We start from the raw sequence: 15,372 nt of genomic DNA on the forward strand, positions 1-15,372 counted from the left end.
TTGTCAAAAGGAGTAAGAGAGGTTCACACAGACATTTCCTCAGACCGTATGGTACCCAACCCTGGAGAGCTTGGTGAGAAGTGAGGGCTGTGGAACTTAAAATACACCTGCTCCTCTCAGCTTCTGTGTATCACTTGAAAGTCAGGGAGCTTTGAAGAGTGCATAAGGCATTCATCAGATGCTCTGGAGCGTAAGCACAGACAAATGCAGTTCTTTCTGCCCCTCCTCCCCCAGTGAACTTGCCATAGCTCTGGGATAAATTAAAGAGTCCCAGCCTCCCTGGCTTCTACACGTTTATTCCAGGGTTCTCTGGGAAGGCTGCTTTTTCACTCCTCATGAACAGTTCCTGTGCTAAGTCTCTAATGGAAACAAAGTGACATTTCTTATTACTGTTGCCTTTTTGGCTATTGGAAGGCACTAGTGAAGGGAGTGTCTTGAAACAATTAGTTCTCTGTAACTAATTATCTTAACAATGCTCTTTCCCCAAGAGCTGTCCATCCTCCACAGAGAGCAGCTCTGAGGAAATCTAAGCAGACACCTGCAGTGAGCTACACTGGATGCTATGTGAGAAATCCAAGTGTAGAATGGGGAAGCATTTGATTTTGTAGTCCAGTAGTTAATTTTCCCCCATCCAAGGAAATTTAGATAGTGCAAGAAACATAGAAGAGAACCTAAAATAGATGATAAATATCAGACTGATTCTGACTGGTTCTGATTAGACAGAAGTACATGATAGAAGCCATTAGCTGCAGTGATTTGCCATAATTAATGATAACTACAGTGTGGGCATTGTCCAATCCAAGTGGTGCAGTGTCTTTTGCAGAAGCATCATGGGGGTTCCCAGAGTAGTTAAGCATTAGCCTTTCTCTGGCTGAAATCTGGGGATGTTTAGGAGATGTATGAAGTGTGGAATAGATTCAGAGGGTTCGTACAGTAATATTTCAGTACTTTAATGATTGATGAGGGTCTACTTATGCCTCCCAGCCAAGAATCAGCCTGGTAATTGTTCTCCCTCATTGTTAAACAAATTTGGATATACTTTGGCTTAAGTAATTTTAAAAAGCAGATCTATAAATAGTAGCATGAATCCACTAATAAATGACAAACTCATGCTGGAGAGATGACTCACAGGTTAAGAGCACACACTGGTCTCTCAGAGGGTCTGAGTTCAGTTCCCAGCATCCCTACCTGGTGGCTCACAACTTCCCCACACGGGGCCTTGCTGCTCAACCAGAGTACAGGAAGTTACAAGTCCTGTCTCTTAGCAGCAGGCATCTCTCAACCACTGAGTTTTCTCCAGCCAGCAGGCCTCCTCTCAGAGAAGCCCTGCTCTGCTCTTCCTGCCTCAGCCTGATCTCACACCAGAGCCCATGTTCTGCTCTAGTCTTTACTTTTCTGGTTCTTTCCACAAAGTTCAAAATTCTCCATGTGAACCAGCCTCATCTCAAACTGTAATCTTTTGTTTGCTTGTTTTTGTTTTTTAATATTCTCCATTAAAACTGTGGCTCCTAAACCATGAATTCTGGATCACTCAAAAACTTCAGCTATGTAAATTTACAGAATCCACTCAGATATTTTAACAGCAGCTCTGGCACTGAGGCCTAATGCTCTGCCTATTTACAGCCCCCTTCATACAATGGATGGACCCTGAACACCCAGACAGGTTTGGGAGCCACCCGTGAAGTAACATTGCTCTGTTTTCTTTCTATTGTCTTTTTTAAAGCCAGGGAGTAGGTACCACTTCTTGTTGAATCTCTCTTTTCTGTAGCGACTCCAGACACAAAGCTGGGCTCCTTTTCACTAGCATCTCCACACACCCAGTCAAACACTTCACTGTAACTATCAGTGTCTCCAAAACCTCATCAGCTCTGCGCCTCCTCAGAGCCGAGGTCGCCACGTCTTCACAGAGAGGTGAGCACACCCACTGACCCTGAGTCAAGTCTGGGATTTCTCAATGATGCTCCTCCCCTGCACTCTGTGTCCTCAGATCCTACAGTTCTAAAGCCTGTCGCTGCTCCTCACCTCAGCCTTGTCCTAACACCACCCATAGACCCGATGACAGCAGCCTGCCTGGCTCACAGTGGCTCTTTTCAGTACACGACTCTGAACATTTCTAGTCATTCTCACAGGCGTATGAGCATGCCACCCACATCCAAGGGGAGAAGAAGATTAAAACGGGCAATAAAATCCATCAAGGCAAAACACCTCGAACACCCAAGGCTTCATATTGGGTAAGGCTGATGGTGAACATCCCAAGAGCATGGGAAACTGGTATTTGTCAGCCTGCACTTTTACCAACCATGATCTTAATCTAGACAATACTAACTATTCTCCTTGCTTACAGCCTTGGCCAAGCCTGCTTCCTCAGCCCCAAATTGCCTGTTGACAGCCACACATTTCATTTGTCTAACGAGCATAAAGGGTGTTAAGGGTTCAGTTATGGGCAATAAAGCAAACCACATATAAAGTGAAGTCACCTACTCTACACGAGAGCCGCCTTCTAAGGGCCTGAAAATCACTGCTATGCACATACCTTGTAAGTCAGGAGTTCAGGTTTTCAATGTTTTTCAAGTTTTTAAAGGTCTGGACCACACCCATGTAACTACAGGGCAGCTGCCAAATAAAATACATGTGTAACAGTTTTTTCTGAGGTCAAAAACATTTCATCCTGCCTGGGAGTGGCTTAAAGGAGGAACTAAACAACCAAAGAGTAGCTTCAGGAAGTCCCTGAAACAGGCCAGATTCATTAAGTCCCTCCCTGCCGTGGTAAAAAGAACCCAGCTGCTAAGAAAACTCAGAAAAGACCAGCTTCCTGGAAGAAACAAAACCCGGTGACCTGCTTAGAAGAGGTTTAAAGCGGCTGAGGCACCTGGGAGGAAGAGTCTCCAACGCGCTGAGCTACCTGCAGACTGTGCAGAGTGCTACAGGTTCCTGGCTATTGTGAGATATCACCAGTGCTGGAGTGGGCCTTGGTGATGCAGCTGACCTTTGAGTCATTTCTGCTCCTGTAAATAACCCCTCACCTACAGCCTTTAAGTGACTCAGGCTTGACTTTGGTGGCATCCATGTTTTAAGTCTGTCATGGCTCCCTATCTGATGTGTGTTTCTTCTCCCTAGGAAACTTTTGTCACAACACCAGGCTGTCAGTGTGGACCTTGATCTTAGTTCTGCTAGAATGTAGGCATCCAAAGTTGGCCTAATGTCTCACCTCTCCACATGGTGGCACAGGCAGAGAGAAATGGCCCTTCAGCCCTCACCATACTCGGCATAAGAGTCACCTACTATGGTATATCTTAGAGCTGATGGTCTACTCATTTCAGTCAGTGAACTTCCACTGTGCCTATACAGAGGTGCCCATGTGTTCTTTAGATTCCAGACTTTTAGGTCACTTTGTGGTTTTCCCTTCCTAAACATTAAGAGGAGATGCTTAACCACCAATTTCACTGCTCAGTTGAACTAATGTTTAGATACTCATGCCCCGTGTATGTGGACCATTTCTCCATGGTTGCCATCTGATTATAACTATCCATAACGAACAATTTTTTTTGCAGTTACTCCATATTGCTGAAGAGAAATAAGTAAATTTTTCCCTTTTATATATCCATGATAATAAAGTTAAAATTTCAGCCATATTTTGAATATTAAATATTAAACTCCCACCACATTATTCTAAGACTGTGTGCACCCATTGTGCACACAAACTCACCTCTATGTATGCTCATGTTTTGAACACTGACACTTGGTGCTTTGTATTCATTAAATGCGTGTTGCCTCTAAGGCTTGGCTTACCTGCAGACTATTGAAAATGACAAAGAGAACCAACATCCAGAAGTGTCTGTAGGCCATATGCAGTCCTCCCCAAAGCCATGTCATAGAAATCAGGGCGAAGAGATACAAAATCAGAGGAACTTCTGAAAAATCACAAAGACAAGGAAAGGTGTTCAGAAACTGCCTGATCAATCTCATGTAAACACAGTACTAGCTTGGATACCCCAATACCCACCCAAAGAACAACCCTGGAAATCCTTTGCCTGTGTGGAGAAGGGAAGGCATTACACAGAGCCACCACTGAGGTTCTGGTTTTCAAATGGGTCTGCTTGTCACTTGGGGGAAGGGGAAGGAAGATGTTTGTCCCTGACTAGGCTACCACCTGCTGGACCGCATGAGAAGTAGCAGAAGCAGAAACAAAAGATTCCCAAGTCTCCTCAAGAAACAGGGGTAGCCCTGGACTCCTCAGCAGGCACAGGCCCACAGGGCATTTAAATCACAAGGTTTAAAGTTCTGTCATTCTCAGCTTTTTTTTTTTTTTCCATTGAAAAGGTAACAAAATGTACTGTGACTGTGCCCAGCAGAGACGAGCTGACTAACCCTGCTGCCATCCATCATGTTCTACCCATCCTGCTCTCCTGTGGTTGTCCTGCACCACGGGTTCACTGTGCCACTGGAGCTCCAAATTGATTTTGTTATCTTTGTGTGTGTGTGTGTGTGTGTGTGTGTGTGTGTGTGTGTGTGTGTGTGTGAGTGAGTGTCTGCCTGCATGTTTTGTATAAACTTCATGGCACTTGCTGAAGCCAGAAGAGGGTGTCGGGTGGGTCCTGTGGAAGTGGAGATACAGACAGTGGTGAGTCTCCCAGAGCGTGCTGGGAATCGAACCTGGGGCCTCTGGAAGGGCAGCAGTGCTCTCACCACTGAGCCATCACTTTCTCCAGCTCCTCTCACGGTGATTCTGGGTCACAGAACTACTGTCATTTCCACTTGTCTCCTTCGATTTAGTGAGGGATGTTATTTGAGTTTTCAGACGTCTTTACAGAAGAGATTTTAATAGATGATATCACAGCCTATCTGTACTTTAGGAATTGAATGAAATCTGAAAGCAGCCATACACGAATACCTTTCCACACAATTGAAAGGCATGAGAGTAGACTGTCACAGGAACTCCCAGGGTGGTCCTGTCCACCCACCAGCAGCATTTACAGTCCTCACACACCGTGGGGATTTGAATAGTTAAATACAACTTTAGCAATTAATATTTTTTATTTTGTTCTGAAGCAAACACAAAACATATGGATGAGCTGCAATGTCAGTATGGTAACCAGGCTTTGTGGCCATAAAGCGTTATCTGGAAGTTGTCAACTGCTTCCTCTTTACTCTGTAAATATTACATTTTGTATTTTCTACAAAGATTATTTTCTTATATAGACAGTTTTAAAGTGCGAGAGAGCAGCACTGGAAGCCTAGCGTCTTCAAGTTCTATTTGGTTATTATTTTCAAATTCTAATTTACTATCTGTGAGAATCTATGTTTTTGTGTGTATTTATGTATGTATTATATATGTATGGTATTTAAGATGTAAGCCTATATATGTCTGTATATATGTATGAATGTTTATGTATGTCTGTATATATGTATAGTATGTAGTGTGTATGTATGTGTATGTATATCTGTATATATGCATATATGTATAGTGTGTAGTATATGTAGTATGTGTGTATGTGTATATGTATGCATGCATTTTGTTTGTGTGCCTGAGTGAAGACACCTGCCCACAGCATGTGTGTAAGTCAGAGGACAACTTTCAGGAGTTGATTTTGTCCTTTCACAGTGGGTTCTGGGTTTTGACCTCAGACCACCATCATGCTTGTGTGATGAGTGCTTTTACACACTGAGCAATCGCACAACCCCTATTCAAGTTATCCTAACAACTTCCTCTGTCCAGCAAGAGCCAACTTTGCATAGTTGACATCTCTGTCATCCTTGGAGCCCAAATGGCTGAGAAGATCTTCGACTCTGACATATTTATTGATTTGAGGCAGTTTGTCTTGTCGAGTGCTGTGCTAGTTAGCTTTACGTTTCAGCTTGGCTCGATTTAGAACCACCCGGAGAAGAGACTGCCAGTGACGAATTATTAACATTGGGTTGGCCTTTGTATCTGTCTATAGGGAACTGCCTTGATTGCTAGTGTTAATTGATATGAAAAAGATCCAGCCTACCCGTGGAGGTGCCATTCCCTATGCAAGGGACTTGGCCTGTATAAGAGTAGAAAAATCAAGCTGAGCACAGGCAAACAGGTAAGCAGGCAGACATGTGGCTGTATGTGACCAGCTGCCATAAGTTCCAGCTACCTTGATTTCTAATCTATGAACTAACTGAGCTAAAACAACCCCCCCCCCCATAGTTGCTTTAGTCAGGGCATTTTATCACAGGGACAGGAATGAAATAGAACAAGTACTGTAAAATTTGGGTTTCTTTGATTTTTTTCCATGTTGGCATTTGGAATGTAAATGTAGACATCACAAGAGATAATAGTTTATTTTAACACAGGAACTCAGCTTGTCCTGCCAATGAAGATACTCACTCATTCTGCTCACTTGGGTATGGAGTTGCATGGATTTTCCATTAAAATTAGCCTTCTTAAGAGTAGAAAACCTTTGTAATTAACAAGTGTCTTGTGTGGCACTCTTTGGAAACTATGTAAATATTTTATTTTCACTACCAAATGTTTAGTCACTTTTATAATATGGACCGAGACATGCCCATTATACGTAGAAGACTATTATTCATTAATATTTATTTTGATGTGTGAGTTGTCTCTAGCTGGAGCCCTTACTGTGGCTTCTGTGTCTTTTTTTTTTTTTTTTTTCCTTGCCATTCTATTGGCACTGGCTTAGTTATGGGACCAAGATATTTCAGACATTGTCTACTCTAGTACCAGGTTCTTTTAGGAGAGAATTTGAATGCCATGATCTGTATGACATACAGGGGGACATGGTCACTTGCTTTTAGCATTCCTAAAGGGTCTCAGTAGCCAGCCTCTCCCCCTCTCTCCGCCACTCTCCCATTTTATGATTCAATGGTATTGCTTCTTCTGGTTCTTAGAGGACACATTCTCACATAGGTGTAAGACAATGTCCACTATAACCTGTTTGTCATGTCATCTGCTTGGGATAATGTTAACAGCCTTTGCCTTTTCACTTAGAGAAACTACTTGACAGCTTCTGCTCGGCTCATGAGCACTGCCAGCTTCACCATTCTTGCTCTTCTGGTCTACCATTAAGTGTTACCTGCACCCAAGAAATACAATATGTGAGCAGTTGACCTGAAAGCCGACTGATACTTTCTTAAGTAGCTAACGAGCAGGCAGTTCATTATACATTCAGTGTAGATAAACGCACAGTGTAGATGTATATACAGTGTGGATGTATATACAGTGTGGATACATGTATAGTGTGGATCTACATACAGTGTGGATCTACATACAGTGTGGATCTACGTACAGTGTAGATACACTAGACAACAGGGTGATTGTGTCTCAGCCTGTATGGAACATTATGGCATGGGTTGGAATTGCTACTCAAGATGATGTATAACTCAAAACTCGTGAATTGTTTATTTCCAGACTTAGCTTTCATACAGGGAAATAAGACGGTGGAACATGAGGCAATGGTAGGACGGGCAACCATAGGTGTCTGTGTCTCTAAGTAGTGAAATCTCTTGGTTCATGCCAACATCGCAGACATTACATCCCTGTCCACATTTTGTGAATGCATTCTGTGTCACTGAGCAAGCACTTCATTCCCCATTATTCTCACTTATGCTTAACTGTCCCATGTACTGCCCTGTGTGGGTTCCAGTCCTGCTGTGACCATCCTTACCATTCACAGACAACTCCACACTCACTCTGGATTCTGGGCTGCACCCCTGTGCTCACTGAGATGACCACAGCAGTGACTGGGTTCTGGTAGCCAATCAATATTTGGCTCTGAACCAAGTAGTGGGTTTGGGATGGAATTGTTGAGGGAGAGAAAAGAAAAGAAGAAAAGGAGAAAAAGGAATAAAATCTCTCTCTCTCATATATATATGCTCATAAACTCATATATAACCTCATAAAACACAAACAATGCCTTATAGGGGGCTGTGCTAATATCTTTCTCAGATATACTCTTAGAACATCATCTGAGTTATAATTTCACAGGAAAAATAAGCTAATATAAAATAAGTTTATGTACATTAATGATTCCACTTTAATTCATGTCTTGCAGCTAAATGAGTGAATATGGTCAGATTTAAACTTTACTCAAAATTTTCTTTTCCCCAATGGAATTACACTCAGTTAAAGGGCCCGAAGACCCCAATGAAAGCGGGAAGCTGCTTAACTTTCAAAGATTCATCTCCACAAATGGCACCCTTTGCTTCCACTGTACAAACACAAGTGTCTATTCATGGCTCTTTGTGGAGCACGAACGGCCGCGCATAAGTTTATTTGTACAATTTGGACCTACCATTCCAGAATTTTGTCGACATGTTCTTCCAAGTGCATAGAGTTAAGCAAGCACTAGGTACCGATAGAACTCAGTGCAAAAGCCAACAGAGCATGTTGGGGCGCCCAGAGAGACTCCCAGTCTATTCCCATGTGTAGGAAGTGTGGTAGCTTGGCACTGCAGAATACAAACTCTGCAGGGAAGAAAGCCTGTCATAAATAGCTCTGTACTTAGCAGCAGACCCCAAGCTGGCTTTCCAGCAGAGCGGAATCCAGTAATTAAAAGATGGCTTCAGATGGAAGAAACATCCAGAGGCACATCTGGATTTTGTGGGCTTGAAGTATAAAACTGGAGGAGGGGACACTTCTTTTAACAAAACTTGCAAGTCTCTAATTGGGTTCCAGCATCTTAGACAGAAACTATCCAAGCAAGAGGTACAGAACCTCCGGCTTCACCAGCTTTCTTGTTAATGTACATCTGAAGAGACACATTTTGAATTCTTTGGAGCTCAGCAAAAGGAGAGGAAAGAACCGGGAAGGAAGTTAAGAAGTATGTTGATAAATGGCCGCCATGCTACCATGAAGCCGGATGTTATCATCCCCTTAACAGAATTGCCTGCAGTTTCATAATTACCAAGCAGGGATTTTATATATAATAAATTACTAGAAACTTATCTCAACCCATATGCCAATGTTTATCAAGGAAGACACTGAACCGCTGGTAATGTTAGAGACAACTTATACCGAGAGATGGTCTTGTTAACATCAAATAGAGTGATTTCAATGTCTTCCATAAAAAGGGACCTTAGCACCACAGTATTCTGTCCAAGGGACAAGGAAATCTAAGTAAACACAATGCTATGCACAATATATAAAGAATCTCCACAACTCAACAACCAAAGGAAAGTCCCCAAACAGCCCAATTCCAAAGTGAACAAAGGCTAAGAAAGATGCTTCTCTAAAGAAAATATGAAATTGTCTGATAAACATTTCAAAAGATACTGCACCTAACTAGCCACAGAAAGAAAAACTAAAACTCTAAAACATCCATCATTCATACTCCTTATGGTAGCTATTCCTGAGAATCAGAAAGCAGTAAGGGGAGAGTGGGAAGAACCGGAGCAGGTGAGCACCGCCAACAGGAATGGAATGTGGAGCTCTGGAAATGTATGGTGGGTCCTTAAAAGCTAAAGAGACTTACCCTAGGACCCACAGAGCCCACATCTGGCTTTATCCCAAAGAAGTGAAAGTAGGGGCAGGACCGTTTGTTTGTCAGTCAACGTTCACAGACCGCCAGTGACAGTAACCGGGTGAAACTGCCGAAGTCCACCACCCATGAGAAAACATCATGCTTAGAGGTGTGATGTCACCCAGTACAGTCACAGGGAGTCATAAGAGGGATGAGAATATATCAGCAAGGCTCTAGGGAGCTGCCCTGGGAAGATGGCACCAGCATGAACCAAAGTGGGGCCTTTCCCAAGCACCATACTGCTGCCAGCATGATCTGGGGGGACCCCAAGACGTAAGTTTGGATGTTTGTTAGGTATGGCTTTTTTTACTTATTTATTTATTTATTTATTTATTTATTTATTTATTTATTTATTTTGTATATGTGAAGGCAAAGGCACTCTGGATGAAAAGGAAATGGGTTTCTGCTGTACACTACAGTACAGATGAACATTTGCCAAATGTTTGGTTGAGTGAAGTAATATGGACACAAAAGGATAATTTCCCCACATCAAGGCAGTAAGCAACAGACGTTACCAGCAGCCAGGACAATAAGCGAGGGGTACTGTGTAGCACGCATGGAGTTTCTGCTTGGGATGATAAAGCGTCAGGATATTTTGATAGCACTAATGGTTACATAGCAAGGTGGCGGCTGGAGATATTTACCTGATGTCTAATGATAATTAAGTGGATTCGGAAAACGCCCGAGAACTATTGGTGATATGCATATTATTACAAAGGGAGGACAGTTAAATCAGGTATGTGTGAAGACAGCATTCTACACTGGAGCAATGAAAAATGCCAGGGAAATAAAGAGGGAAGCTTGAGTAAGGAGGGGGTGGGGGGAGTGATGGGAGGAAGCTCGGGTGAGGAGGGGGTGGGGTGGGGCAGAGGAGGAAGGAGAGTCAGCTAATCATGGGGATATTTGATAAAGCATATATCTATATCTATATAAAACTATACTATATATGTATTTATATATAGACAGACACACACATCTGTATACACACACATATACGTCACACACATATATGTGACATACACACACATACATGAAGTTAGGTAAAGGACACGGGTTGTGAGGGACTAGGAGAAGCTAAGCGTGGAACGAGGTGATGAGCAGGACCAATGGACAAGGCACTCATGTATAAAATTTCCGAAGAAAAGAAGTTTTATAAGGGGAAAGAATCGAAGGATAATAACAAAGAATGTGGTAAGTGTCTTGGAAGAAGTTGCCTGTAGAAAGCAGCAGGGACAGTAGAGCGGCTGTCTCTGGGAAGCCTGTTCTTCACGCCAGTGCTGATGGACCGACGGATACATTATTCATCTTTATATTTTGTTTGTTTTGGGTTGTAGTGGGATGTGTGTCATTTCAGTGAACTTAACTGTGGTTTGTAGAGAAAGCCTATTGACGTCGCGACTGATTTCTTCGGAAATTCACCCGTTATGCATGTACAGTGAGTATAGTTGTGACCTCCTTATAGAATTAACACCTCACTCATGAGGCTGGAGTTTATCACGAGTCTGCAAGATCCTAAAGCTTGTTTCAGCTTTACCTCACTGGCCCATCCCATATCACTGGCCTATTGGAATATCCTACGGAAACAGACTCATCAGCCCAGAACAGGCATCACGATGGTGGGATGAAGGGGATTTAAGATATTTATGGGGTTACCTCTGACAGAACACTCATTTCCAATTAGAAAAACAGGTAAACTGTGGAAAAAAGGTATCAAAAGATATTCTAAAGCCTGTTCTTATTCTGAAATTAATAGCTATTTGGATACAAAGATGCTTCTGGGATTTGACTTACATTTTAGTGAGACTGTAGTGTGTGCACACTGTGTCAGCACTGTTTCCACAACACACAAGCACACACTATTGTTCTCAAATATGTTGGATGTATAAAAAATGCAAGACATTCGTGCCCCAGGGCTGGCCAATCAGCATCAGGCCACTTTGTGGAATACATTGTAAACAATATTCATGGGTGTGCTTTGCAAATTCTTTATGGAAACAACTTCCACATTTGGTCGGCTTGTATTCCGAATCTCTAACCACAAGTCCTGCACGTGGTTCCAATATTAGAATTTTCTTCTCATTTCAGAGCTTCTGCAACAAGATCCTAAGTGTTTAGGAAAACTTCATCACCTTCAAACTGTGACTGAAAATGTTCTGTCCAGTTTCTTTAAAAACAGGTTCTGTAGCAAGAAAATGCCCTGGGTGTAACAGTGGCAAGAATCATATGGTGTAACCACCTCAGGTCTGAGCCACAAGAAGAAGCCCATGCATGTGGCATCATAAATCTGACAATAACCCAAGCAGCCCGAGGCTGGGGAGCTCAAAGGCCCAAGGTAAACCTGTTAAGTGGACATAGGATCAAACTACTTTCTAAATTCCTATCTCTATACATATAGATTAGTGCAGTTAGACCTCATTAGTACAGTCTCTTTGTACACTGTGGATGGTGGTTAATAAGTAAACAAATTGATCAAACTACTGAGTCAGTTACAGATGGGACACACACACACACACACACACACACACACATATGTATCTATACACACACACACACACACACACACACACACACACATATATATATATATCACATGCATATATCCCATTTGTAACTGAGAATTCCACATATGCATATAGACACACATAAATATATTACATATATACATATAGATGTATATATATTCTACCCCCACGGCATACGGTCCTTAGTGGTAGGAGGAGGCAAAAATACTGTAATGGCCTGAGGTCAGGGAGGGTGGAGCAGCAGCTCTGGACGGGGTAAGAACCACCGCACAGCATCCGGACATCCAGGATCTATCAGTAGCACACATTATAGTTGTTGGGCTATTTAATAATAAACAAAAAGAAGATGTGAGATTGGAGACAGGTAGGGGAGTAGGGGTGGATCTGGGAGAGTGAAGAAGGGTAGAAGGATGGGTGGGTTTGATCAATAGTTCATTGTACGAAATCCTTAAAGAATTAATTAAAATATTAAAAATAACCTTTCAGCAGCTTCTTTTCTACCCTCTCTTCCTGCTTATGACTTTATTTTCAAAACTTCCTAGCATCTATAAGCACCAAATTATTATGTAAGTCATTACCTTGGCTGGGATAAGAGACATATTAATAACTGCTTAAACCTTCTGGGTGTGTCTTTTAGGGTGTTTCAGAAAAAGGTGCACATTTGAATTTTGATAGAAACAATGGCCTTCCTCAATGTGAGTGGTCATCAACCACCTCACTGAGGGTCTACACAGAACAAAGCGGTATCAGGAAGCCTAGAGCTGTCCCTTTCCATGGCCTGCCTGTGTGGGCCTTTCTCTATGTCCCCACTCTCAAATCTTCTACTTGGACCACATTCTTACATCCTTGACCAGCACCACAGCCATCCTGGGTCTCCAGCTGTGGATGGCAGACTTTGAGACTTCCCAGTCTTCTTCATCAAAGGAACCAGTACTTTATACCACTTTCTCTGGGTGTCTCTGTGCCTTCCTGTCATCCATCCATCATCTATCCATGTCATCTGGTTGTTTGTCATTTATCTACCTACATCCCTATCTTTCAGTTATCAATGAGTGTACACTACCTATTGGTTCCTTTTCTATGGGAAATCTAAATGTCATTGTACCTCATGAGATCCCCTACTGCACAAAGGCCACAAAAACACTTTCAAACACTTCCTTCAACTTGCACTTTGCTTATGAAGGAAGGGACTCAAAGGTAGATAAACAAACAAGTAAAAGCCCAATTCTACCTCACATCTTTGTGGGAATAGCCATGTTACAGTGAAAAACAGAACTTATAGCTAAATTTCTATGCCCACTATTTATTTATATCACTTTTTACCTAAAGACAAAAGAATGCACACACACACACTCACACATGCATGCACACACACCCACATGCACACACACACAATGGGATGAAGAGAAGAAGAAAAGGGATAAAGGATTTTAAGGAGCAGAAAAGGTGTGCTAGAGAAAATTATGATTATGGGTGTATGCAAAGCAGCCTGTTAAAGACTTTTCTCTGTGACAGATCCCTATGATTTTTTAAATTTAAATTATACTTGTTTATTTTGGGGGTAGGTAGCTGAATGTTCCCATGTCCATGTGAAGTTGGAGGACAATCTGGAGACAGATCTCACACTCAGGCTTAGCATCAAAAACCTTCCAAGCCATCTTGCCTGCCCAATGACTTTTAATGGAACCAGGAAAAAGCAACGTATTTGTAAACTGCACATTCTTGAAAGAAAGTACAAGCTTACTTTTTCCATTCGGTCTACTCCACGCTGTATCATGCCACCATCTCCTTCTGTCTGTCCCAGTCCATGTGAAATATGCTGATGGTGAGACTTACCAGTGGCTTATGATGCACAGTCTTAGGTGCAGGAAGCCTGGCTGATCGCGGCCATAGCATAGGCCTGTTCTTAGCACCTTCAGATAGAGACTGATGCTGATGGAGGTGTGAAGGGTGACTTGGCATGGGCTGTGCAGGTGAGGTCCTGGACCACAGGACAAAGGTCAATACTGGTTTCGAGTGTATTTTGCAGGGTTGAAGGAATTCGAGTCGATTCCCCCGTATCTTAAGGTCTGCTGAGATCAGAGCATCTGGACTTGGCTAACAGCAGACTTGGGTTGCAGAGATGTGAAAGGAAACTCAGTGTCAAGCCTGCTTGGAGTGTGATTTATATGGACTGAAAAGAAGTGTGGAAGCCTAGAATTATGGTCTTGCCTTGCAAGAGCTATATATAATTTTCAATTTGCAGGCTACAATTTTGAATCTAAGGAGAATAACCAAGTTATATGAGACAGACCCACACCAACCTTGCAGAAACTGTTATTAGAGTAATTCTATTTGAACGGCGTACTTTAGAGTTGCCAGCTAATGCTCGGCTGTGTGATGCTGGAAGTGTCCATGATGCCTGTGACTGGAAGGGAAAGGTGAGACACACGGTTGTCCTCCTGTGCTGCCAACCTCTCTTAGAATAGCATTTGCATTCACAGCTGACAGACATTTTCAAAGACGGCTTTACCAAGTGAAAGTGACGCTTAGACACCAGAGTTCGAAAACAAGCTTGGAAACAGTCAGTGGTCACGGGGGCTGGCTAGCTTGGCTCTGTAACATTGTAGCCATTTCCTCAGTGGGTCAAAGCTGAGGCAGTCCTTTAAAAACGTGCTGGGGCACAGGGTGGCAGTTCCTCCCTAACAGCTATCAAAACACCAGAAATGGAGACTGTATTTCTATTTTGAATCTTACTAGATGGCCTTATGCTACTTAGAAAAGCAGTTACTAGCTAAGCAGCTATTGGTAACTAGTTAAATGTTATCCACGTTTGATTGTATATCACAGTCATTAGGATTTAACAGGCTCAAATTCAGTGCCAGAGACTTGAATCAAATAACAAAATATCTCATAACAATTAACATTAATGTTGACTCTGTGTGTTCAACACGACAGACACTTTTGTGGGTTGTCACTTACACCAGTCCCTAGAACCGTTTTCTGGATGGACAGCAGCTTGCCTAAAGCTGATTTGCTCCTTTAACTTTGCATAGCAGCCATCCCACTAGAAAACACAATTTTAAGTTTTATTTCCTTTTAAACTTTTATGTTTCATCATAGGGGTCTGCCTGCCTCTACCTGAGTGTTGGGATCAAAGGACCCTACCACACACCCGCCTCACTTCTTTTTCAGTGTGATTGGTTACATTTCTTCTGCCCTTTGCTATTAGATTACAGGGGGATTGCCTCCTGTTGGAAATAATGCTGCATTGCTCAAAAGGTGTGGGTGGATTATGTTCTCTTGCTAAACGGCTGTCTGTAAGTGCAGAAAGTGAATATCACACCCACATACAGACCAGTTTT

General features: G+C 42.5%; 1 protein-coding gene across 1 annotated transcript in view; it reads right to left on the minus strand.

Moving 5' to 3' along the window:
- ADGRV1 (adhesion G protein-coupled receptor V1) overlaps window positions 1-15,372 on the minus strand; it is a gene marked incomplete at both ends in the record, with an annotated part of 447,718 nt that overhangs the window by 42,090 nt on the left and 390,256 nt on the right. Inside the window, one exon of the mRNA XM_080925101.1 lies at window positions 3,790-3,911. Coding sequence (XP_080781227.1) covers window positions 3,790-3,911 — 122 coding nt within the window. The remainder of the gene's footprint in view (window positions 1-3,789; window positions 3,912-15,372) is intronic.

Source organism: Micromys minutus, assembly GCF_963924665.1.
Source record: "Micromys minutus genome assembly, chromosome: 11".
NCBI classification, from domain to species: Eukaryota; Metazoa; Chordata; class Mammalia; order Rodentia; family Muridae; genus Micromys; species Micromys minutus.